Genomic DNA, 25,112 nt, shown 5'->3' with positions numbered 1-25,112 from the left:
GCAGTGAGCCGAGGTCGCGCCACTGCACTCCAGCCTGGGCGACAGAGCGAGACTCCGCCTCAAAAAAAAAAAAAAAAAAATACACTATCAGCAGAATCATAAACTGTCATTATTTACAGATGACATGATTATATAAGTAGAAAATCAAAAAGAATTTATAAATGGACTAACAAATAATTAATAAATGGACTTAGTAAAGTCTCATGATAGAAGGTCGGTATATAAAATTTAATTGTACTTTTATATATTATTAACAAGCCAATTTTTAAAATGTATTAAAAATTAATATTCAAAGTAATATATAAAGCATCAAATACTTAAGAGTAAATCTAACAAAAATGTGTAAGACTGCTCTGCAGATAACTGTAAAATATTATTAAGAGAAATTTGAAGGCCTAGGTAAATAAACGAGCAGTTGTGCTCATGAGTTGGGAGACCTGGTGTTATAAAAATGTGAATGCTCATTACATTGACTGTATAGATTCTGTGCAATCCCATATTTATTGTTATCAAAACGGCCAAGTGATTTTAAAATTTATGGGGAAACACAGAATACCCGTAACAGCCAAAGCAATCTTGAAGAACCAAACAAAGAGACTTTACTACCTGATGGAAGAGTTAATGTAAAGCAATGGTAATTAAGGCAGAGTGATAGAAGCAGACTCATACATAAATGGATATTTGAATAAAGAGTCTTAACCCTTACCATATGCCATTCTTGGAAAATCCATTCTGAATGCCCTGCAGGTCCAAATGTGAAAAGTAAAACAGTAAAATTTGTTTTTTTTTTTTTAGACGGAGTCTTGCTCTGTTGCCCAGGCTGGAGTGCAGTGGCCGGATCTCAGCTCACTGCAAGCTCCGCCTCCCAGGTTTATGCCATTCTCCTGCCTCAGCCTCCCGTGTAGATGGGACTACAGGCGCCCGCCACCTCGCCCAGCTAGTTTTTTGTATTTTTTAGTAGAGACGGAGTTTCACCATGTTAGCCAGGATGGTCTCGATCTCCTGACCTCGTGATCCGCCTGTCTGGGCCTCCCAAAGTGCTGGGATTACAGGCTTGAGCCACCGCGCCCAGCCAAACAGTAAAATTTCTAAATAGTAAAATATATTTATGACTTGGAGATTGAAAAAGATTTCTTAAATGGTTGTATGCCTCTTTTAAAGTATCTCATGTACTCCATAAATATATACACCTACTATGTACCCAAAAATTAAAAAAAAAAAAAAAAAGATTTCTTAAATGGGAAACATAAAGCACTAAGTATAAAGCAAAAAAGACTGATAATTGGGTTACTTAAAAATTTGTTTTATTAAAGACAATATTACTGGGTGCACTGGCTCTGACCTGTAATCCCAACACTTTGGGAGGCCAGAGTAAGAGGACTGCTTGAGCCCAGAGTTTGAGACCAGCCTGAGCAACATGGCAAAACTCTGTCTCTACAAAAAATATGAAAAATTAGCTGGGCATGGTGATGCAGGCCTGTGGTCCCAGCTACTTTGGATATTCAGGCAAGAAGATAGCTTGAGCCCAGGAGGTTCAGGCTGCAGTGAGCCATGTGCGTACCACTGCACTCCAGGCTGGGTGACAGAGCGAGGTCCTGTCTCAAATAAATAAATAAACAAGCATACAATATTAACAGTATGAATAGGCAAGCCATAGAGAAGGAAAAAAATTGATAATACATACATCTGACAGTGTATCCAGAATATATAAAGGAATTACAGCTGGCGCGGTGGCTCAAGCCTGTAATCCCAGCACTTTGGGAGGCCGAGACGGGCGGATCACTAGGTCGGGAGATCGAGACCATCCTGGCTAACACGGTGAAACCCCGTCTTTACTAGAAAAATACAAAAAACTAGCCGGGCGAGGTGACAGGCGCCTGTAGTCCCAGCTACTCGGGAGGCTGAGGCAGGAGAATGGCGTAAACCCGGGAGGCGGAGCTTGCAGTGAGCCGAGATCGCGAGAGGGTTATTACAAAGGATATTGGTTCCCATGGGGCCTAAGGCTTCTGAGCCAAGGCACCTTCTTTCCATGCCCCTGTGACTAGACAATAGTCACAACTGCCATGGGGAGAAAATGCCTCCAGATGGCTCCATGAACTGCTGCCAGGACTCACAATGAGGAGGAACAGTTGATGCTGCCCTCCTGGCAATTTGTTGTTATTGTCTTTTTTTCAGTCCAGACCTTTCCATAGAACCTCAGACTTTAGCTGCTGATTCCACATTTCTACTTTGTCTAATAGTCATTTCCAGAGCGAAACTGTTGATTTTCTGCCACTAAACCTTCTCTTCCGGTAATCTTCCCCATCTCCGCTAGTGGCTCCTCTATTCTTCTGGTTGCTCAAATGAGAAACCTTGATTCTTCTTCTCCTCTTACACTTCATATTCAATCCATTAGTAACCTTCTGGCTGCTCCTTGAATATATCCTGAATTTGGCCATTTTCACTGGTATTGCCCTGATCCAAGTCATCATCACTTCTCTCCGGCACTTCTGTGTTGGCCTCCTAAGCAGTCTCCCTTCTGCTTAGTCTATACTCCATGTTACAGCTGAAATGATCTCTCTAACATGTCAATTCATATTACTGCTCTGTCCAAAAACCCATAAAACTTTTTTTCTCACCGATTAAACTCCCAAATCTTTGTGCCCTGCAAAGCATGCAAATACCAGCTCTCTGATCTCTTCTACCACTGTTGCCCCTTGCCAACTCTACTTAAGCCACAGTGGCCTCCTTGCTATTCTTCAGATACTCAGAAAATGTTCCTGACTCGGGACTTTTGCATTTGCTATTCTTTCTGCATGGAACATTCACCTTCTGTGGCTATTCATTTTCTTGCCTTGCTCTTTTTATTTATTTTTTTGAGACGGAGTCTCGCTCTGTCGCCCAGGCTGGAGTGCAGTGGCCGGATCTCAGCTCACTGCAAGCTCCGCCTTCCGGGTTTACGCCATTCTCCTGCCTCAGCCTCTCGAGTAGCTGGGACTACAGGCGCCTGCCACCTCGCCCAGCTAGTTTTTTGTATTTTTTAGCAGAGACGGGGTTTCACCGTGTTAGTCAGGATGGTCTTGATCTCCTGCCCTCATGATCCGCCCGTCTCGGCCTCCCAAAGTGCTGGGATTACAGGCTTGAACCACCGCGCCCGGCCGTCTTGCTCTCTTATGGAAAGTAGCACCCCGTTCCCCTACTTTAAATTCACCTTGCCCTAGCTTAAAACCTGACACGTTTACTTGATTATTTGCACCTTATCTTTATCTCCTTCATAGAATGTAAACTCTTTAAAGGCTTCTGCCCTTTTTGCTCACTGCTGCCTGTCAGTGAAATTTCACAATCCTGGGAATAAACAAAATAACCTTCAAGCTTTCAGAGGGAAGAAAAACTCAGGTCAAAATCACAGTAGTGGCAATTTGAGTAATATACTTCTCATCAGCTTTCCTAGAAGCTGGAAGACAGTGGACCAGTGCTTGCCGAAAAATGATATCCAGTCAAAGTACTATAAAGATATTTCTGGCACGCAGCTCTTCCAAACATTTAGGACTCATGCATGTTCGTTGTTGTTGTTTGAGGCGGAGCCTCGCTCTTGTTGCCCAGGCTGAAGTGCAGTGGTGCGATCTAGATCCTTGAGGAATCGTCACACTGTTTTCCACAATGGTTGAACTAATTTACACTCCCACCAACAGTGTAAAAGCGTTGCTATTTTTCTACAACCTCTCCAGCATCTGTTGTTTCCTGACTTTTTAATGATTGCCATTCTAACTGGCATGAGATGGTATCTCATTGTTGTTTTGATTTGCATTTCTCTAATGACCAGTGATGATGAGCATTTTTTCATATGTCTGTTGGCTACATAAATGTCCTGAATGGTATTGCCCAGGTTTTCTTCTAGGATTTTTATGGTCCTAGGTCTTATGTTTAATTAAGCCTTTGATCCATCTTGAGTTGATTTTTGTATAAGGTGTAAGGAAGGGGTCCAGTTTCCATTTTCTGCATATGGCTAGCCAGTTTTCCCAACACCATTTATTAAATAGGGAATCTTTTCCCCATTGCTTGTGTGTGTCAGGTTTGTCAAAGATCAGAAGGTGGTAGATGTGTGGTGTTATTTTTGAGGAGTCCATTCTGTTCCATTGGCCTATATATCTGTTTTGGTACCAGTACCATGCTGTTTGGTTACTTTAGCCTTGTAATATAGTGTGAAGTCAGGTAGCTTGATACCTCCAACTTTGTGCTTCTTGCCCAGGATTGTCTTGGGTATGCAGGCTCTTTTTTGGTTCCATATGAAGTTTAAAGTTGTTTTTTCCAATTCTGTGAAGAAAGTCAGTGGTAGCTTGATGGGGATGGCATTGAATCTATAAATTACTTTGAGCAGTAAGGCCATTTTCACAATATTGATTCTTGCTATCCATGAGCATGGAGTGTTTTTCCATTTGCTTGTGTCCTCTTTTATTTTGTTGAGCAGTGGTTTATAGTTCTCCTTGAAGAGGTCGTTCATATCCCTTGTAAATTGTGTTCCTAGGTATTTTATTCTCTTAGTAGCAGTTGTCAGTGGGAGTTCACTCATGATTTGGCTCTCTGTTATTGCTGTATAAGAATGCTTCTGATTTTTGCACATTGATTTCATATCCTGAGACTTTCCTGAAGTTGCTTATCAGCTTAGGGAGATTTTGGGCTGAGACTATGGGGTTTTCTAAATATACAGTCATATCATCTGCAACAGGGACAATTTGACTTCCTTTCTTCCTATTTGAATACCCTTTTTTGCTTTCTCTTGCCTGATTGCCCTGGTCTCAACTTCCAATACTATGTTGAATAGGAGTGGTGAGAGAGGGCATCCTTGTCTTGTGCCAGTTTTCAAAGGGAATGCTTCCAGTTTTTGCCCATTCAGTATGATATTGTCTGTGTGTTTGTCATAAATAGCTCTTAATATGTTGAGATACGTTGCATCAATACCTAGTTTATTGAGAGTTTTTAGCATGAAAGGCTGTTGAATTTTGTCAAAGGCCTTTTCTGCATCTGTTGAGATAATCATGTGGTTTTTGTCGTTGGTTCTGTTTAGGTGATGGATTACATTTATTGATTTGCATATGTTGAACCAGCCTTGCGTCCGAGGGATGAAGCCGACTTGATCATGGTGGATAAACTTTTTGATGTGCTGCTGGATTCGGTTTGCCAGTATTTCATTGAGGATTTGGCATGTTTTTGCAGTGGCTGGTACTGGTTGTTCCTTTCCATGTTTAGTGCTTCCTTCAGGAGTTCTTGTAAGGCAGGCCTGATGGTGACAAAATTTCTCAGCATTTTGCTTGTCTGTAAAGAATTTTATTTCTCCTTCACTTACGAAGCTTAATTTGGCTGGATATGAAATTCTGGGTTGAAAATTCTTTTAAGAATGTTGAATGTTGGTCCCCACTCTCTTCTGGCTTGTAGGGTTTCTGCAGAGAGATCCACTGTTAGTCTGATGGGCTTGCCTTTGTGGGTAACCCCACCTTTCTCTCTGACTGCCCTTAACATTTTTGCTTTCATTTCAATCTTGGTGAATCTGATAATTATGCCTTGGGGTTGCTCTTCTTGAGGAGTATCTTTGTGGTGTTCTCTGTGTTTCCTGAATTTGAATATTGCCTGCCTTGTTAGGCTGGGGAAGTTCTCCTGGATAATATCCTGCAGATTGTTTTCCAACTTGGTTCCATTCTCCCTGTCACTTTCGGATACACCAATCAAACGTAGATTTGGTCTTTTCACATAGTCCTGCATTTGTTGGAGGCTTTGTTTGTTTCTTTTCTCTCTTTTTTCTCTAATCTTGTCTTCTCGCTTTATTTCATTAATTTGATCTTCAATAACTGATATGCTTTCTTCTGCTTGATCAAATCGGCTATTGAAGCTTGTGTATGCTTCACCAAGTTCTCATAAGATGGTTTTCAACTCCATCAGGTCATTTAAGCTCTTCTGTACACTGGTTATTCTAGTTAGCTATCTGTCTAACCTTTTTTCAAGGTTTTTAGCTTCCTTTTGATGGGTTAGAACATGCTCCTTTAGCTCGGAGAAGTTTGTTATTACCAACCTTCTGAAGCCTACTTCTGTCAACTTGTCAAATTCATTCTCCATCCAGTTTTGTTTCCTTGCAGGTGAGGAGTTGTGTTCCCTTGGAGGAGAAGAGGCATTCTGGTTTTTGGAATTTTCAGCCTTTCTGCTCTGTTTTCACTCCATCTTTGTGGTTTAATCTACCTTTATTCTTTGATGTTGGTGACCTACGCATGGGGTTTTGGTGCAGATGTCCTTTTTGTTGATGATGATGTTGATGCTATTCCTTTCTGTTTGCTAGTTTTCCTTCTAACAGGCCCCTCAGTTCAGGTCTGTTGGGATTTTCTGGAAGTCCACTCCAGACCCTGTTTGCCTGGGTATCACCAGCAAAGGCTACAGAACAGCAAATATTGCTGCCTGATTCTTCCTCTGGAAGCTTCATCCCAGAGGGTCACCTGCCTGTATGAGGTGTCTGTCGGCCCCTACTGGGAGGTGTCTGCCAGTAGACTGACTATTGAAAGAGCTTGACTGGGCCCGGTGCGGTGGCTCAAGCCTGTAATCCCAGCACTTTGGGAGGCTGAGACGGGCGGATCACAAGGTCAGGAGATCAAGACCATCCTGGCTAACACGGTGAAACCCCGTCTCTACTAAAAATTACAAAAAACTAGCTGGGCGAGGTGGCGGGCGCCTGTGGTCCCAGCTACTTGGGAGGCTGAGGCAGGAGAATGGCGTGAACCCGGGAGGCGGAGCTTGCAGTGAGCTGAAATCCGGCCACTGCATTCCAGCCTGGGCAACAGAGCGAGACTCCGTCTCAAAAAAAAAAAAAAGAGCTTGACTGAAGGAAACATTTCCCTTCACCCCCAGCCCATACCCTAATCCTATAACTACTTTATTCTAAATATCTCAAGTATATCCCATCTTTTTTCATTCAAATAAGTTCTTCCCTCTTGATCTACTCACCTCCTTAAATCCTGCCCTTCTCCAGCGTAATCAGATGTGATCTTTTGAATTGTTTGGTTAAAATTATCCATTAACCTTCCATTTCCTTTAAGATAAGATTCAAAACCTTTAATATGAACTGTGGTATTCAATGTGATCTGACCCCTGCGCCCCATCTCATCTTTCATACCTTCAACTCCAGCTATTCTGAACTCTGTTTCCATACGTTATCATTTACTCCCTGTGTCCTTTCTACCTTTGTACACTTAGAAGCCCAATCTCCGTCAGTTCGTCTGACCAAATTGCTTCTTATCCCTGAGGATCAAGCCCAGGATGACTGGACTGCTACCAAGACTCCCTGTCCCTCCTCTTACCACTTACTGAAATGTGTTCTTCAGTTGGATTCTGTAACATCTCCTGCATGCTTATTAATCACATTTATCACACTATATTTTTATTGTTTATTTTCTTTCCAACCTGACTCTTCCTTCTTTTGTCCTACTGTGGTTGAGCCTCTTGAAGTGCTGAGACAGTGGCCTTTTTTTTTTCCTTCCTTCACCTTTCTCATCCCCATTACCTAGAAGAATGTCCAGATTATAGTAGCTACTCATTACATGTTTGGGGTGGGTGAACAGATAGATATTCATGGATGAATATCTTAAGATTTGAGGCCAGGCGCGGTGGCTCACGCCTGTAATCCCAGCACTTTGGGAGGCTGAGGCCGGCAGATCACAAGGTCAGGAAATCAAGACCATCCTGGCCAACATGGTGAAATCCTATCTCTACTAAAAATACAAAACTGTAGCCGGGCGTGGTGGCGCACGCCTGTAATCCCAGCTAATAGAGAAATTGAGACAGGAGAATCGCTTGAACCCAGGAGGTGGAGGTTGCAGTGAGCCGAGATCACGCCACTGTACTCCAGCCTGGTTAAAAATAATGTTTTCATTTTTGAGATGGATTCTCATTCTGTCACCCAGGCGGAGGCTTCAGTGAGTCGAGATCGCACCACTGCACTCCAGCCTGGGTGACAGAGCAAGACTCTGTCTGGGAAAAAAAAAAAAAGAAATAAAAGACCAGAAAGTAGATTAATGGTTGCCAGAAGATGAGGGTAGAGAGGATAAGGTGTGACAGAATGGGTATGGGTTTCTGTTTGAGGTGAGAATGTTTTATAATTAGGCAATGATGGTTGTTGTCCATCCTTGTGAATATAGTAAAAAACCACAAAATTGTACACTTTAGAGAGGTAAATTTTATGGTATATGAATTTTATCTCAATTTGAAATGAACAAAAAAAGATGAGATACAGTAAAATGTTTAGCATTTGACAATACTGTCATGGTTATTAGGGAAGAGACTTGTTCATAAGGAAATTTATGCCTTTCAGAACAAGTAAGTTTTCAAACTAAAAGGTAAAGACATTCAGATAATTTAAATGGTTATCTAAACGTCTGTTGGCAGAAAATCTATTTCTAGCTCAATTGTAGGACATCTGACTTTGCATTAGATAAAGTAAGGAAATACTCTGCTTGTAGTTTTAATTTTTCTGGATTTTGTTACTGTTTGTCCTAAGTTTTTGAGATACCAGAAAGCTTTTCTTTCCTTTTTTTTTTAAAAAAAAGGTTCAAGTTATTCTTCTGCCTCAGCCTCCAGAGTAGCTGGGATTACAGGCATGCACCACTATGCCTGGCTGATTTTTGTATTTTTAGTAGAGACTGGGGGTTGCCATGTTACCTAGGCCAGTCTTGAACTCCTGACCTTAGGTAATCCGCCCACCTTGGCCTCCCAAAGGGCTGCCATTACAGGCGTGAGCCACCACGCCGGCCTAAAAACTCACTTATTGATGGTAGCTGAGAGATAGAGCTTTTACTCATGTTTTTGTTTTTGAGGAGGATGGAGAAGAAATCCTACCCATCCTTTGTATTTTCTTCAGATCTTCCTCAGCACTCGTACAGAATTAACTGCTTGCTTCCATGTCATTCCTAATGTACTTTTTATGTGCCTCTGTCCTCCTTCTAAAAAGCAGATCTGATCGTGTCACCCCCTACTTTATCTTCTGCGACTTCCCCTTATTCTTGGGTTGAAGTTCAGCCATGGCTTACAAAGGCTTTCTGATCTGGCCTGGCTTGTGGCTACTGGATCAGTCCTCCATTGGACTTCCGGTTCCCTCCACCCCTTGCTTGCAGGGATGCGGTGTCATCTGCCAAAAAAAGTCTTCTCCCTACCCTTGAATCTGGCTAACTGCTGCTAGCCTTTAAGGTTTCATCTTAGCATTTTCTATGGTAAATCTTCCCTGACCAAACTCCCCATCAATCCCCAGTTTGGAGTACTCCACCCCGATACTGCTATGGTACCCAGTGATGCTGTTAGCCAATTCCTTGATCATATGCCCTGCCATTGACTGTTGCTACCGCTGGACAGTCTTTGTCCTTCTCCTTATGTTTTATCCACCAGTACCTAACACTGTGTCTGGAACATAGTACGTACTCAGTAAACATTTGCTTGTTTCCTCTAATAGCCTATCTGTGAAATGCCTTGCCAGGCAGATGTTTAACTGAATCAGTGAATGATGACTGTATTTTTTCATCTTGGAGTGTATAGCAGTCAGAGAGGAATGTATCCACCTCCAAAAATAAATATATACATATGTCTTCATGTTCTACATCATCCAGAATCTCTGCTCTGTCTCTCCAGCTGAACAATTTAAAGGCTCATTTTTGCTGCTTTTCAGAAATTGGATCACTTATCAAAATCTTTTTATGGAAGCTTCTAAGATAAAGTAATATTTAGTCGTTACTTGTGAATAAGAATAGGCTTTAGATTTTTTTTTTTTTTTTTTTTTTTTGAGACAGAGTCTTGCTCTGTCCCCGGGGCTGGAGTGCAGTGGCCGGATCTCAGCTCACTGCAAGCTCCGCCTCCCGGGTTCACGCCATTCTCCTGCCTCAGCCTCCGGAGTAGCTGGGACTACAGGCGCCTGCCACCTCGACCGGCTAGTTTTTTGTATTTTTAGTAGAGACGGGGTTTCACCGTGTTAGCCAGGATGGTCTTGATCTCCGGACCTCGTGATCCGCCCGTCTCGGCCTCCCAAAGTGCTGAGATTACAGGCTTGAGCCACCGCGCTCGGCCGGCTTTAGATATTTTCTAGTGTAAGATGTGTTAAAACAGTTGTATAAAGTGGACCTTATGGGCTGGGCACAGTGACTCACTCCTGTAATGCCAGCACTTTGGGAGGCCAAGGCAGGTGGATCACCTGAGGTCAGGAGTTAAAGACGAGCCTGACTAACATGGAGAAACCCCATCTCTACTAAAAATACAAAATTAGCCAGGCATGGTGGCGCATGCCTGTAATCCCAGCTACTTGGGAGGCTGAGGCAGGAGAATCGCTTGAACCCGGGAGGTGGAGGTTGCGGTGAGCCAAGATGGCGCCATTGCACTCCAGCCTGGGCAATAAGAGGGAAACTGTCTCAAAAAAAAAAAAAAAAAAAAAAGGCCGGGCGCGGTGGCTCAAGCCTGTAATCCCAGCACTTTGGGAGGCCGAGACGGCGGATCACGAGGTCAGGAGATCGAGACCATCCTGGCTAACCCAGTGAAACCCCGTCTCTACTAAAAATACAAAAAACTAGCCGGGCGAGGTGGCGGGCGCCTGTAATCCCAGCTACTCGGGAGGCTGAGGCAGGAGAATGGCGTGAACCCGGGAGGCAGAGCTTGCAGTAAGCTGAGATCCGGCCACTGCACTCCAGCCCGGGCGACAGAGCGAGACTCCGTCTCAAAAAAAAAAAAAAAAAAAAGGAGACCTTATAGTGTATGTGTCAAGTGTTTTAAGGGAACAAAGAGGCTGGGCACACTGGCTCACACTTGTAATCCCAGCACTTTGGGAGGCCAAGGCAGGGGAATTGCTTGAGGCCAGGAGTTCAAGACCAGCCTGGCAACATAATGAGATCCCTCTACAAAAAAAAAATATACATATATATATATATTTTTTTTTTTTTTTTTTTTGAGACGGAGTTCTCACTCTGTCACCCAGGCTGGAGTGCAGTGGCCAAATCTCGGCTCACTGCAAGCTCCACCTCCCGGGTTTACGCCATTCTCCTGCCTCAGCCTCCCGAGTAGCTGGGACTACAGGCATCCGCCACCTCGCCCGGCTAGTTTTTTTGTATTTTTAGTAGAGACAGGGTTTCACAGTGTTAGTCAGGATGGTCTTGATCTCCTGACCTGGTGATCCGCCCGTCTTGGCCTCCCAAAGTGCTGGAATTACAGGCTTGAGTCACCGCTCCTGGCCAAAAAAAAATTTTTTTAAATGAATGAATGAATGAATGAAGATAAATATGCCTAGAAACTAGAGTCTGGGCTACTCTCCTCCGTGAAACCGATATACGAAAGCACTGTTGATTGTGAGATCTGAGACTAAATCTACCAAATGTGAGCTTCTGGATTAGACTTTTTGGTTCAAGCAGAATTTAGCTCATATAACCTATTTATGTTTTCCTTGAAAACCTTACCAAGGATCTTAATTTTTCATTTTTTTCTTGACTTTTTAATGATTTTTAATTTATAGCGCTAAAAAAAAATTGTCATTGTAAGAATCGCTTGAACTCGAGAGGTGGAGGTTGCAGTGAGCCAAGATCATGCCATTGCACTCCAGCCTGGGCAACAAGAGCGAAACTCCATCTCAAAAAAATAAAAAAATAAAAAAAATTGTCCTTTAGTAAAAACGACAAAGATATCTGAATAGTCATCATTTTATTTGGCTTGCATTTTTTTCCTTTTATCTAGGAATGTGATGGCATTTTATCCTACTTTGTTATCTGATGTAAATATGCTTTGTCTGACTCTGTAATTGGCTTTTGTCATTTAAAGTAACATTGATAATAAATTTCATACTGTTCTAACTGGAGTTTGTCTTTATTTTTCCTCTCATATCTAGTTGTTGTGGAATTATAAGCTGAACCTAACTACAGATCCCAAATTTGAATCTGTGGCCAGAGAGGTTTGCAAATCTACTATAACAGAGGTAAGTTGTGAAAGAATTTTGTAGATATCTAATGACTGAGAGGAGAAAATTACATCTGTTGACCAGACAGCCCTTATGAGAAGAATGACTCAGTTACATTACTTTTCTTAGAATTCACATCTGTCTTGGTTGAAAGTTAGGAAGTTGGGGGGTATAATTAGATTCTTTTTGTTAACGTCCACCTACGCTTACATTTGGATACTATTGATTGAGGAAGTTGGAAATCAGGTTCTATTGGTCTCCAAACAGCAAGTAAAAGTGCTGAGGTATCAGTGCTACTCTCACACATTGGACAGCTTGCTGTGTCTGAGGCATATCGGCATGGTTACAAGAGGTCTGTCAGCATTCCTGTTTTGGCTATGCAGTTGGATCAATTGAACCACAGAGATATATACTTCAAATAATAGGAGTTAGTGTTAAAAAGGTTAAACTTTTAAAAATTGTATATCTTGGCCCAGTGTAAACAACAAATAATATTAGTGAAAATTGTGGTACTTTAAATTTCTTTTTTTATAGGGTTTTTTTTTAAATCAGTAATAGAAACTCCAGAAAGCCAGAGTTTCTGTATACTGAAATATGAGAATCACAGAGAAAACAGTTGCTATTTTTCCACCCCAGAATTAGCAGTCATAGATCTCACACCATGTTAATTTGTCCTCAAGCTGGCCCTATTGATGAATTAAGTCAGGGCCACATTCTTCAGAGCTCTTAAGGAAGACCCTGTCTCATCCAGATAAGCCATCAGCCTGTGTTCCTTGTGTCATTATGGGGTCTTGTAAAACCTGTTTTCTCAAACTTTCTAATACTAGATCAGTTACGTTTTATTCTTTTAAAGCGGTGACCCTTCATATTTACCCTGGGGCTTCTGAGCAGAAAGGCATATCTTTGAAAAATGTAGCTCCTAGCTTTAATATTCTACATCTCAAACTCCCGTAGCTAGCTATAGGAGTAAACCTCTAACTTTAAAATATCAAGGGCAAAGATGTTTGCTTAATAACAAAACTAAATACTAACAAAGAAATTATTCCCAGGCTTGAACTTTAAATGTTTGTATTTTCCCTCTATACTGTGATACTATACAATTATATATTTTTTTGTTTTTGAGATGGAGTCTTGCTCTGTCGCCTCTGCTGGAGTGCGGTGGTGCTACCTTGGCTCACTGCAACCTTTGTCTCCTGGGCTCAAGCAGTTCTCCTGCCTCAGCCTCCCAAATAGCTGGGATTACAGGCACATGCCACCAGGCCTGGCTAATTTTTATATTTTTAGTAGAGACAGGTTTTGCCGTGTTGACCAGACTGGTCTCGAACTCCTGACATCAGGTGATTCACCTGCCTCGGTCTCCCAAAGTGCTGGGATTATAGGCATGAGCCACTGTGCCCAGCCATAAGTAGTTTTTTTAAAAGGACACATTGAGAGAGATACGTATACATACATACACACACGTTTGTTTTGCCCCATTTTGTGTCCCATTAAATACGTACCAGTTTGATTGGCCCAGGGAAATTTAGTTGAGTATATACATATTCACTAGAGTAGTTTCACTATTTGCATTAGACTGGCTTCCATATAATGTGTATATCACGATGGTTGTCTGTGACCTTTTGGGGTGTTCTGGTTTTGTAAAAGATTAGCATTAACAAGGACACTTCTCCCTCCAACAGGAAGATTATACTGGAGTCAGGGAAATTAAATATCAGGAAGAACACAGTTGCCAGCAAAACATTTCATTCTGTATTTTCCTTCTATCATCTTTCTTAATTTTGGAATCCTACTTCCAGGGAGAAAAACAACATCACAAGAATACCTGCAAACTATTAATACAAACCAAACTTAATCTCCAGGATTGAGCTAAATCCTACCTCCTTTCCTCCTGGCTCCAATCAAAAAATAGAGTGACTGCAGCATTTTTCTAATGGTACCTTTTCAGTCTGCTCCCCAGCCACTTCAGAGTTTACTCCTATTCTTAAATATGTTGATGATGATTTAGTGCCCCTTTTTTGCTATTCATCTTAGAAGATTAGTAAGATAGAAGGAAAAAGTGCTATCCAGCAGAATGAAGAAACATGCAAACTTCTCATTCAAACACCATGCCCTGTTGTAATGGTAGTAAGCTGAAATATGAGTAGGTGCCACATCTCTGTTTCAGTAAAATCTCAAGTGATTGAAGCTAAAATTTACATTTAGTTTCTTATTGAGGCTACTGTTCAAAAGTGCTCTTGGTTTTTCTTGAGTTTTTGTTTTGTTTTGTTTTTTTGAGGAGTCTTGCTCTGTCGCCCAGGCTGGAGTGCAGTGGTGCAATCTCAGCTCACTGCAAGCTCCACCTCCCGGGTTTACACCATTCTCCTGCCTCAGCCTCCCTAGTAGCTGGGACTACAGGTGCCCACCACCATGCCTGGCTAATTTTTTTTTTTTTTTTTTTTTTTGGTAGAGATAGGATTTCACCGTATTAGCCAGAATGGTCTCTATCTCCTGACCTCATGATCCAGCCGCCTCAGCCTCCCAAAGTGCTAGGATTACAGGTGTGAGCCACCACACTTGGCCTCTTGAGATGTTTTAAAACTTTTGGTTGCCCAATATTAGGGCCTGCAAAAATGTTTCTCTGTTTCATTAAGTGGGTGTCTGCCACTAGTCTTATTTTTTATCTACTGTTTTTCTATGGTTGAATTACAAGTGCTGGAATTTTCAAGCATCTGTTCCTCCTTTCACTTTTCAAAATTGACTCTTTTGTTCGGCAAAAAATATATATATATATATTTTTTCCAGGGAATATAGTTCTGGCCCTCTTTCTTTCTTTTTTTTTTTTGGAGATGGAATCTCTCATTGTCACCCAGGCTGAAGTACAGTGGTGCAATCTGCTCACTGTAACCTCCACCTCCTGGGTTCAAGCTGTTCTCCTGCCTCAGCCTCCCAAGTAGCTGGGACTACAGATGCGTGCAACCACATTCAGCAAATTTTGGGAGTTTTTTTTGTTTATTTAGAGAAGGAGTCTCACTGTGTCACCCAGGCTGGAGTGCAATGGCTCGATCTCAGCTCGCTGCAACCTCCGCCTCCTGGGTTCTAGCAATTCTCCTGCCTCAACCTCCCAAGTGGCTGGGAATACAGGTGCATGCCACCACACCTGGCTAATTTTTTGTATTTTATTAGAGACGAGCTTTCACTGTGTTGCCCAGGCTGGTCTTGAACTGAGCTCAGGCAGTCCCGCCTCAGCCTCCCAAAGTGATAGGATTACAGGCAGGAGCTACCGCGCCTGGCCGATTTTTGTATTTTTAGTAGAGACAGGGTTTTGCCATGTTGGCCAGGCCGGTCTCAAACTCCTAACTTCAAGTGATCCACCCCCCTCGGCCTTCCAAAGTGCTGGGATTACAAACGTGAGCCACCTCGCCTGGCCATGGCCCTCTTTTTAGGCATCAAAGAAACTGACTTGGGTTTAAACTGAAAGAATTTCATTCATCTTGACTGTTGAAAATCTCTGCTGTCTCTGAAACCAGTGTGAGACTGTTTACTAAATTCTCAAGTTTGCCCCTTTAAAAGTAAACCAACTTTCTTTTTTGAACTGAGTTATTTAGGTGATCTGGATTTGATACTGGAGTTAGAGGTGAAGAGAACCTGTTGCCTATAGGATAATTCGTCTGTGGGGTGTCCTTCATCCAGCACCTTTTGGAAGAGGAGATTGTGTTTGTTTTGCCCTATGGGCATGCTTGTGATAAATAGCTTAATGGGGAGAATGGTCTCTGTTGGTTTCAAAGTACAAATAAAACACTGTTTCTTGTTTATATTCAAAATAAACATTCCCATTTAACTCCTTCCTCTTGTCAGAATTGCCACTTCAGTTTGTCTTAATTTCCCCAAATGCAGTAGGCTCTTTTCCAAACACCCTTCTCTGTTTTATAATTTAAGCTTATAATTCTATTAGTAGGTTTTACTTTTGCCTGAGTTTCAGCATTTTAGGACTAGTTTGCTTTATTAGCATTTTGTGGTTTGGAATGCACTTTGCAGGAACCATCACCATGCAAAACTACACTGAACATTATTTTAAACATGTTTCTGTCCCAGACCACAGTGGTTAAGTTTGGATTCTACTGATTTCAAAAACACATGTTCAATCCATAGTTAATTTAGAACACATTAATGTCATGTCAAGAGTTAGGCCAGGTGCAGTGGCTCACACTTGTAATCCCAGCACTTTGGGAGGCCAATGTGGGCGGGTCACCTGAGGTCAGGAGTTTGAGACCAGCCTGGCCAACATGGCAAAACCCTATCTCTACTAAAAATACAAAAATTAGCCTGGCATGGGGACGAGCTCCTATAATCCCAGCTACTCAGGAGGCTGAGGCAGGAGAATCACTTGAACCCGGGAGCCAGAGGTTGCAGTGAGCCTAGATCATGTCACTCCACTCCAGCCTGGGCGACAGAGTAAGTCTCCGTCTCAAAAGATAAATAGTATTAATAATAATATCATGTCAGTAAGTAATATTACACCTTCCCTCCTGTCTCTCCTTGGCCCTTAGGTTTACCTAACAACAATAGTTTTCTGTGTAGCTTGGCTTGGGGTGTGCAGCTGGACTTCACTTCTGCACCTGTTTGTCAGACCTTCCTCCCCAGATTCATCCCCTTGCTGTCCCCTACATTCTTTGCATGGTTACAAGGACTTCCATAGGACCATGCCAAAGCTGTAGATGTTAATAGCTCTTTTCACTGCATTTAGAAGTGAGCATTACCTAAGCATTTATCCAAATAATATGTAGGTATTTTTTTGCAAAACACATTAATCAGGTTTTTCTAGAAGGCACAACAGTCTGAGTAGGGCCTACACACTATTTTTCTTTAAAATGAATATATTCCTAAATGTTCTCCTTGGATATATTTCTAAGCATTTTTCTTTTTTTCTCTCAAGTAAAGAATTAGGAAATCAACAGGAAAATATCAGACATTTTTCTCTTTCATAAATTTTGTTTGATACACGCATGGAACACTTTGGTAAAAGAGCTACTTTATTTTGAGCAGATTAAAGAATGTGCTGATGAACCGGTTGGAAAAGGTTACATGGTTTCTTGCTTGGTGGATCACCGAGGCAACATCACTGAGTATCAGTGTCACCAGTACATTACCAAGATGACGGCCATCATTTTTAGTGATTACCGTTTAATCTGTGGCTTCATGGATGACTGCAAAAATGACATCAACATTCTGAAATGTGGCAGTATTCGGCTTGGAGAAAAGGTATCTAATACTACATTCATTGTGTGAAAAGCTTTGTATAACTGACATGGGAAAAATTTAGGACTGGAGTGACCTTAAGTTGAAATTAAAGAAGCTTGTCCAGACAGCCATAAGAGCTAAGGCTGGTTCACAATGTATTTCATGTGTTTGTAGCAAAATATTTCAGTACTGTATGGGAAGCAGGGGAATTAATACCTGCAAAGAGTGGTATTATCGTCACAATATTTGACCAGCTGCTGGTTACCTATAATGTGCCTCTGGCAAATGAGAGACCTGAGTTCTCTAATCTTTTTTTTTTTTTTTTTAATGTGCATGTTCACAGCAATATTTTTTTTTTTTTTTTTTTTTTTATTATTATACTTTAAGTTCTAGGGTACATGTGCATAACGTGCAGGTTTGTTACATATGTATACTTGTGCCATGTTGGTGTGCTGCATCCATCAACTCGTCAGCACCCATCAGTTCGTCATTTATATCAGGTATAACTCCCAATGCAATCCCTCCCCCCTCCCCCCTCCCCATGATAGGCCCCGATGTGTGATGTTCCCCTTCCCGAGTCCAAGTGATCTCATTGTTCAGTTCCCACCTATGAGTGAGAACATGCGGTGTTTGGTTTTCTGTTCTTGTGATAGTTTGCTAAGAATGATGGTTTCCAGCTGCATCCATGTCCCTACAAAGGACTCAAACTCATCCTTTTTTATGGCTGCATAATATTCCATGGTGTATAGGTGCCACATTTTCTTAATCCAGTCTGTCACAGATGGACATTTGGGTTGATTCCAAGTCTTTGCTATTGTGAATAGTGCCACAATAAACATGCGTGTGCATGTGTCTTTATAGCAGCATGATTTATAATCCTTTGGGTATATACCCAGTAGTGGGATGGCTGGGTCATATGGTACATCTAGTTCTAGATCCTTGAGGAATCGCCATACTGTTTTCTATAATGGTTGAACTAGTTTACAATCCCACCAACAGTGTAAAAGTGTTCCTATTTCTCCACATCCTCTCCAGCACCTGTTGTTTCCTGACTTTTTAATGATTGCCATTCTAACTGGTGTGAGATGGTATCTCATTGTGGTTTTGATTTGCATCTCTCTGATGGCCAGTGATGATGAGCATTTTTTCATGTGTCTGTTGGCTGTATGAATGTCTTCTTTTGAGAAATGTCTGTTCATATCCTTTGCCCACTTTTTGATGAGGTTGTTTGTTTTTTTCTTGTAAATTTGTTTGAGTTCTTTGTAGATTCTGGATATTAGCCCTTTGTCAGATGAGTAGATTGCAAAAATTTTCTCCCATTCTGTAGGTTGCCTATTCACTCTGATGGTAGTTTCTTTTGCTGTGCAGAAGCTCTTTAGTTTAATTAGATCCCATTTGTCAATCTAATATTTTTTTTTGAGACAGTCTCCCTCTGTTGCCCAGGCTGGAGTACAGTGGTGGGATGTCAGCTCACTGCAGCCTCAGCCTCCTGGGTTCAAGTGATTCTCCAGCCTCAGCTTCCCAAGTAGCTGGAACTACAGGCATGCACCACCACCCCCAGCTAATTTTTGTTTTTTTTTGAGATAGAGTCTCTCTGTCGCCCAGGCTGGAGTGCAGTGGCCGGATCTCAGCTCACTGTAAGCTCCGCCTCCCAGGTTCACACCATTCTCCTGCTTCAGCCTCCCATGTAGCTGGAACTACAGGTGCCCGCCACCGCGCCCGGCTAATTTTTGTATTTTTATTAGAGACAGGGTTTCTCCATGTTAGCCAGGATGGTCTCTATCTTCTGACCTCGTGATCTGCCCATCTCGGCCTCCCAAAGTGCTGGATTACAGGTGTGAGCCACCACACCTGGCCAATTTTTGTGTTTTTAATAGAGATGGGGTTTCATCATGTTGGCCAGGCTGATCTTCAACTCCTGACCTCAAGTCATCCACCCGCCTTGGCCTCCCAAAGTGCTGGAATTACAGGCATGAACCACTGGTCCCGGCTGAGTTCAATAATCTTTTTCTGCATATATCCCACTGTTAGCATAAAAAAAATTACTGGCTGGGTGCGGGGGCTCGCGCCTGTAATCCCAACGCTTTGGGAGCCCAAGGCGGGTGGATCACAAGTTCAGGAGATCAAGACCATCCTGGCTAACATAGCGAAACTCCATTTTTACTAAAAATACAAAAAAAAAAAAAGAAAATTAGCTGGGCGTGGTGGCGGGCGCCTGTAGTCCCAGCTACTTGGGAGGCTGAGGCGGAAGAATGGCATGAACCCAGGAGGTGGAGCTTGCAGTGAGCCCAAATGGCGCCACTGCTCTCCAGCCTGGGAGACAGAGCGAGACTCCTCAAAAACAACAACAACAAAAAATTCCTTAGCGTACTGGCTGCTGTCCATCTATAAAATGTTAGAAAATTTTGAGATATTGGCCGGGCGCGGTGGCTCAAGCCTGTAATCCCAGCACTTTGGGAGGCCGAGACGGGCGGATCACGAGGTCAGGAGATCGAGACCATCCTGGCTAACATGGTGAAACCCCGTCTCTACTAAAATATACAAAAAACTAGCCGGGCGAGGTGGCGGGCACCTGTAGTCCCAGCTACTCCGGAGGCTGAGGCAGGAGAATGGCATGAACCCGGGAGGCGGAGCTTGCAGTGAGCTGAGATCCGGCCACTGCACTCCAGCCTGGGCAACAGAGCGAAACTCCGTCTCAAAAAAAAAAAAAAAAAAAATTTTAAGATATGTGAAGGTACTTCTAGTTGGTTGGAAGAAAAGTCCTCTCTAAATGTGATATATTATTAATCTTCATCTCAAAAGAACTGATTTTAGTAAAGACAGGAAAGAAAATAACTACCTAGCTAGTTTCTTCTTCCACAGTTATATCTGATCTTATTTTTGGACTTAGTCTGCTGAACAGAAAGTCACAATAGAGATTTGGCCAGGTTTATTCTGAATTTGTTTGCTCAGCAAAAATGAAAAAAACTCCTGAAAAGTAATGGATGCCAGTGGGAGAGGGAGCCTGAGACCTCTGGCATCAGCTATTAATTGCTGCTGCTGCTGCTCATTAATCTGCTGTTCAGGAAATATGATGGAAAATAAAACCCATTTGTCCCTTTGCCCTCTATTTGTTCATGGTTGGCAGGCGTGTATCACTGACAAAGGGGACATGGTGCTAGGATCCTGGAACTGAGCACACAGTTCAAATGAAGGGTTTCTTTCTGCATATTGTCTGGCTGTCACCAAAGCCCTGATGCCCTTTCCTTAGTATCAGCACAGGGCCTGGTCCCTTATCAGCGTGTACCGCTGAGTTGGTTTTGAAAAACTGTGAGCCTGGCATAAATCTTTCAGGCAAATAAAGAAAGGGCAGCTTTAATAAAGAACGCAGTGTTTTCCTTCCCAGCAGCCTCTCGAAATGGCACAAAAGCACTTAAGTCACTCTGATGATTCAGGAAGCTCCTCTGACTTTATTTAGGATGTTGAAAATTATATCCAATTCCAAACCTGACTCCTTTTAAAATCTTCAGTGTTCCAAACATTCTTTTCAGGAATGAGCGATAAGGCTTTTTCAAAACCCTCTTGATGAGTGCTCCATGCAGTAAAGCCAAGCGTTTCAGTCCCTCCATGGAGTAGTTCTTGCCTGGTAACTACCAAGGTAGCAGCTGATTAGCCTCCTTCTAGCTCTCTGAATTGTCACCTGCATGTATGAGTTACTAAGTCTGTAGTTACTGAAACGATTGCAGAAAATAGTACTGCTGGAGCCAAAAGGCACGACAGGATTGTTTATTCAACTTAGATAAAATAACAAAAATTGTTTCTTTGGACCAAAGATAGAAATGATACTCTTGTCATTTAATCTTTCAGTATGCCTACCAATTGGGTGAAATTTCAGTTTATACCAGATCACTACGCCAGCATCAAAGGCTTTCTTGTATTTTGGGGACAGTGAGATGGACTCACACCTGAACTTCTGAAAAAACACCTTCCTTCCTATATCATTCACTGTGTACTACAGCCAAGTTTAAAAAAAGAGGGAGGCATGTTCTCAGCTCTTCTCTGCCTTTTCTAAACACCGTAGTTTGCTTTTCTGAAGCCAGTTATTTAGATAGAAAAATTATCCTGAAAATTAACAAAGCGGCTTCTGAACACAGAAAACAACAGGCTTGTCAGTTTCAAATTTGCTGCCACTGAAGCTTGAAACTCTTCTATGAATGATTTTGACCTGACCTCCTCCAAAGGTCCGAGGAGAGAAGTCATGGTTAATCTGTTGGTACGTTGCCTTTGTATGAACACATAAATGTCATGATTTCAAAACTATGATTTTTTCAAATGTTAATATAAATTTTAGAACAAAGAAGATATATTAATAAAGCCTTTAGAATTTTCTATAATAATACATTTTGTCAAAATAAAAGGGCAGATTTCCAAAAGTAAAGGTATAAATGATTTACATCATCTGAAGAAAAAGACTATGGCTTTCAACAGAGGAACTTAATTGTGGACATGTGCCACAGTATTAGTACTTTTATGCTTTTCTCTCAGTAGCTGTATCATTTATTATTTATTATTTCACTTATTATGTCCTGCTTTTAACCAGTTAATTTGAGTAATTCTGATATCCCTTTTTCCTTTATCTAGTGAGGTAGATTACAGAAGACAGCAGAAGGATTGAAATAGAGAACGGTTTATAGCAGAGATAAAAAACCGAGTTCTCGCATACTATTTAGAGATTAGTGTTAGCATCTGTTGTAGGCTGGTTTTTTTTTTTTTTTTTTTTTTTTTTGGTGGCGGTCATTGTTGTTAAAGGACACGGAATATGGGGAAGAAAAAATACTGCCTATCAAACTTCTAAAAACAGATCAAGGCATTGGCAGTAGATTTTAGGCAGATGTTTTTCTACCATAATAAAGTTAACAAAAAATTATTGTAAGTTCATTTATTGGATAATTTATTACTCATATGCCAAGCCTGTGTATTAATAACTTTTTAAACCTAAATGAACTTATTTTCTCATAATATGCAGGTGTGTAGTTCACCTCACTTTAATTCATCTTTGGTAACTAACCATGCAGTCTTCGTTGTCAAATATTTGTATGCATTTCAGTTATAAACTCAAATGGGGTACACTAAAAGCTCAGAGACTCTGAGGAACTCCTGAAATACCCTTATTTGAAAAAAGTATTTATCTGAAAGTTACAATGAATGGAAACATCTAGTAGAAGTATTGTTATGACCTAATATCAGTGTAGTCACATAGAGTCACATGTTGTTTATCGATGAAGATACAACGAGGATACCAGGACACATTCTGAGAAATGTGTTGTTAGGCGAGTTTATCACTGCGTGAGTATCATGGAGGACACTACACACACCTAGATGGTATAGCCTATTACACACCTAGGCTATGTAGTATAGCCTATTGCTCCTAGGCTACAAACCTGTACAGCATGTGGCTATTCTGAAATACTGGAGACATTTATAACACAGTTATAGTACTTGTATATATAAGTGCATATAAGCATAGGAAAGGTACAGTAAGGAACACAGTATTCCATAGTGGGTGTGGTGGTGTGAGCCTCTAGTCCCAGCTGCTTGGGAGGCTGAGGCAGGAGGATCACTTGAGCCCAGGAGCTTGGGACTGCAGTGAGCTATGATCCCTTCACTGCACTCCAGCCTGGGCGACAGAGCAAGACCCTGTCTCTTAAAAAAATAAAAATAAAAACTAAGCAATAACAGCAAAAAAAATCAAGTTTTGGGAGTTTTTTGTAGGTGTTTAGGAGTTTTTTGTGGGTGAGTGGGTAGGAGTAGGCTCCACCCACTCACCCAGATTAACCCCAGCTCTAGATAAATAAATGAAGGACTGTTAGCTGGACACTTTATGTTCTACAACTCACATGAGTTAGTTAACTCCTCTGAGCCACTGTTCATTCATGTCCACAGTAGATATCAGAGCTGTGTCCTTTCTTCATATGTGTGTCAGGAGGTAACATGAAAGCTTTCGTGGAAACCCTTGGAAATTAAGGTGCTATAGACAAATCCTATTAAAATAGAAAAAAATACATTCTTTGGTTGATTTGAAATTTTGTCTGCAATAGGTGTTACCCTACTTGGTTTTAGGAATCTTTTTTTTTTTTTTTGTCCTGAGACGGAGTTCACTCTTGTTGTCTAGGCTGGAGTGCAGTGGCCCTAACTCAGCTCACTGCAACCTCCGCCTCCCAGGTTCAAGCAGTTCTCTCACCTCAGCTTCCTGAGTAGCTGGGGTTGTAGGTGGGTGTCACCACACCCAGCTATTTTTTGTATTTTTAGTAGAGACAGGGTTTCACCACGTTGGCCAGGCTGGTCTCAAATCCTGACCTCAGATAATCTGCCCACCTCGGCCTCCCAAAGTGCTGGGATTATAGGCATGAGCCACCACTCCTGGCCATAATCTTTTTATTGTATGTAGATTATTTCATAGATATGTATTTTATTATAACTAGATTTTGAGTGCGTGTGTATAAATAAGTGATAGCATTATATATTTTTTATTTTATTTTATTTTATTTTTTTTGAGACAGAGCCTCACACTGTCCCCCAGGCTGGAGTGCAATGGTGCAATCTCAGCTCACTGCAACCTCCACCTCCTGGGTTCAAGCAGTTCTCCTGCCTCAGCTTCCCAAGTAGCTGGGATTACAGGTGCACACCACCATACCCAGCTAATTTTTTGTATTTTTAGTAGAGGCAGGGTTTCACTATGTTGACCAGACTGGTCTTGAACTCTTGACCTCGTGATCTGCCCACCTTGACCTCCTAAAGTGCTGGGATTACAGGCGTGAGCCACCGCCCTGGACTGATAGCACTATATTTTAAGATACTTTGGTTTGCTATATTAGTGGTTATACCTTAAATTGTTGAAGCATATCTTATAAGTATAGATTAGGACTCTTGAATAGAAAATATTTAGGGGAACTGTCTCATATTTTGCATGAATAAATGTTTGTGGTTGCTATGGGGATGATGAAATGTACAATTAAAGATAATTGGATGTTTTTTAAGAAAACTCTCAAAAGCATTTTGTGTAAACAGTGGTAATCTTGTTAAATCCCATTAAGATAAATCTAGAACATCAAGTTGAGTATTAAACAACAGATTCTACATATTGGGATATTTGTGGACACTACAGAGTAGGAAAAGGAGAAAGAAAGTCTCTAACTTCTTAGTGGATTTTGTGGTTTGTTGGTTTTTAACTTGACTGAAAGCACTGTTATGGGGAAATGCCTGGAGATTTCGGCAGTGTAATTTCAGTATTGAACTATGACCAGAACTTTGAGCTGATACGGGTTTTTTGGTTTTTGTTTTTTTGGTTTTTTTTTTTGAGACAAAGTTTCTCTCTTTTCTCTCTTGTCACCCAGGCTGGAGTGCAGTGGCACGATCTCGGCTCACTGCAACCTCCGCCTCCCAGGTTCAGGCGATTCTCCTGCCTCCGCCTCCTGACTTGCTGGGATTACAGGCGCCCACCACTGTGCCCGGCTAATTTTTTGTATTTTTAGTAGAGTGGGGTTTCACCATGTTGGCCAGGCTGGTCTCGAACTCCTTACCTCAGGTGATCCACCCGCCTCGGCCTTCCAAAGTGCTGGAATTACAGGCGTGAGCCACCGCACCCGGCCCTGTTGTATTTCTTACGAATTTTTGACATTTTAAATTTTTAAAAGTTCAAGTTCTTATTTCTAGTGCTAGCTAAACTATAATACTTAAACTTCCTAGGATCTCTGTTTCCATTTGTAGAATGCAAGTATTATATTCTAACTGAAGATTATTGAGAGCATGTTCTTTTTTTTTTCTTTTTGAGACGGAGTCTCACTCTGTCTCCCAGGCTAGAGTGCTGTGGCCGGATCTCAGCTCACTGTAAGCTCTGCTTCCCGGGTTTACGCCATTCTCCTGCCTCAGCCTTCCGAGTAGCTGGGACTACAGGCGCCGGCCACCTCGCCCGGCTAATTTTTTG

General features: G+C 41.7%; 1 protein-coding gene across 2 annotated transcripts in view; it reads left to right on the top strand.

Moving 5' to 3' along the window:
• Nucleotides 1–25,112, top strand: part of GLG1 (golgi glycoprotein 1) — a 154,638-nt gene that overhangs the window by 78,559 nt on the left and 50,967 nt on the right. For both annotated transcript variants that reach the window (XM_033219002.1, XM_033219001.1), the window contains 2 exons: nucleotides 11,864–11,950; nucleotides 16,955–17,170. In XM_033219002.1, coding sequence (XP_033074893.1) covers nucleotides 11,864–11,950; nucleotides 16,955–17,170 — 303 coding nt within the window. The remainder of the gene's footprint in view (nucleotides 1–11,863; nucleotides 11,951–16,954; nucleotides 17,171–25,112) is intronic.

This window comes from Trachypithecus francoisi, unplaced genomic scaffold (assembly GCF_009764315.1).
Source record: "Trachypithecus francoisi isolate TF-2019V2 unplaced genomic scaffold, Tfra_2.0 Lachesis_group10, whole genome shotgun sequence".
In the NCBI taxonomy this organism is placed as follows: Eukaryota; Metazoa; Chordata; class Mammalia; order Primates; family Cercopithecidae; genus Trachypithecus; species Trachypithecus francoisi.
Note: the sequence above shows the minus strand (reverse complement) of the source record. Positions and strands in the feature narration are given on the sequence as shown.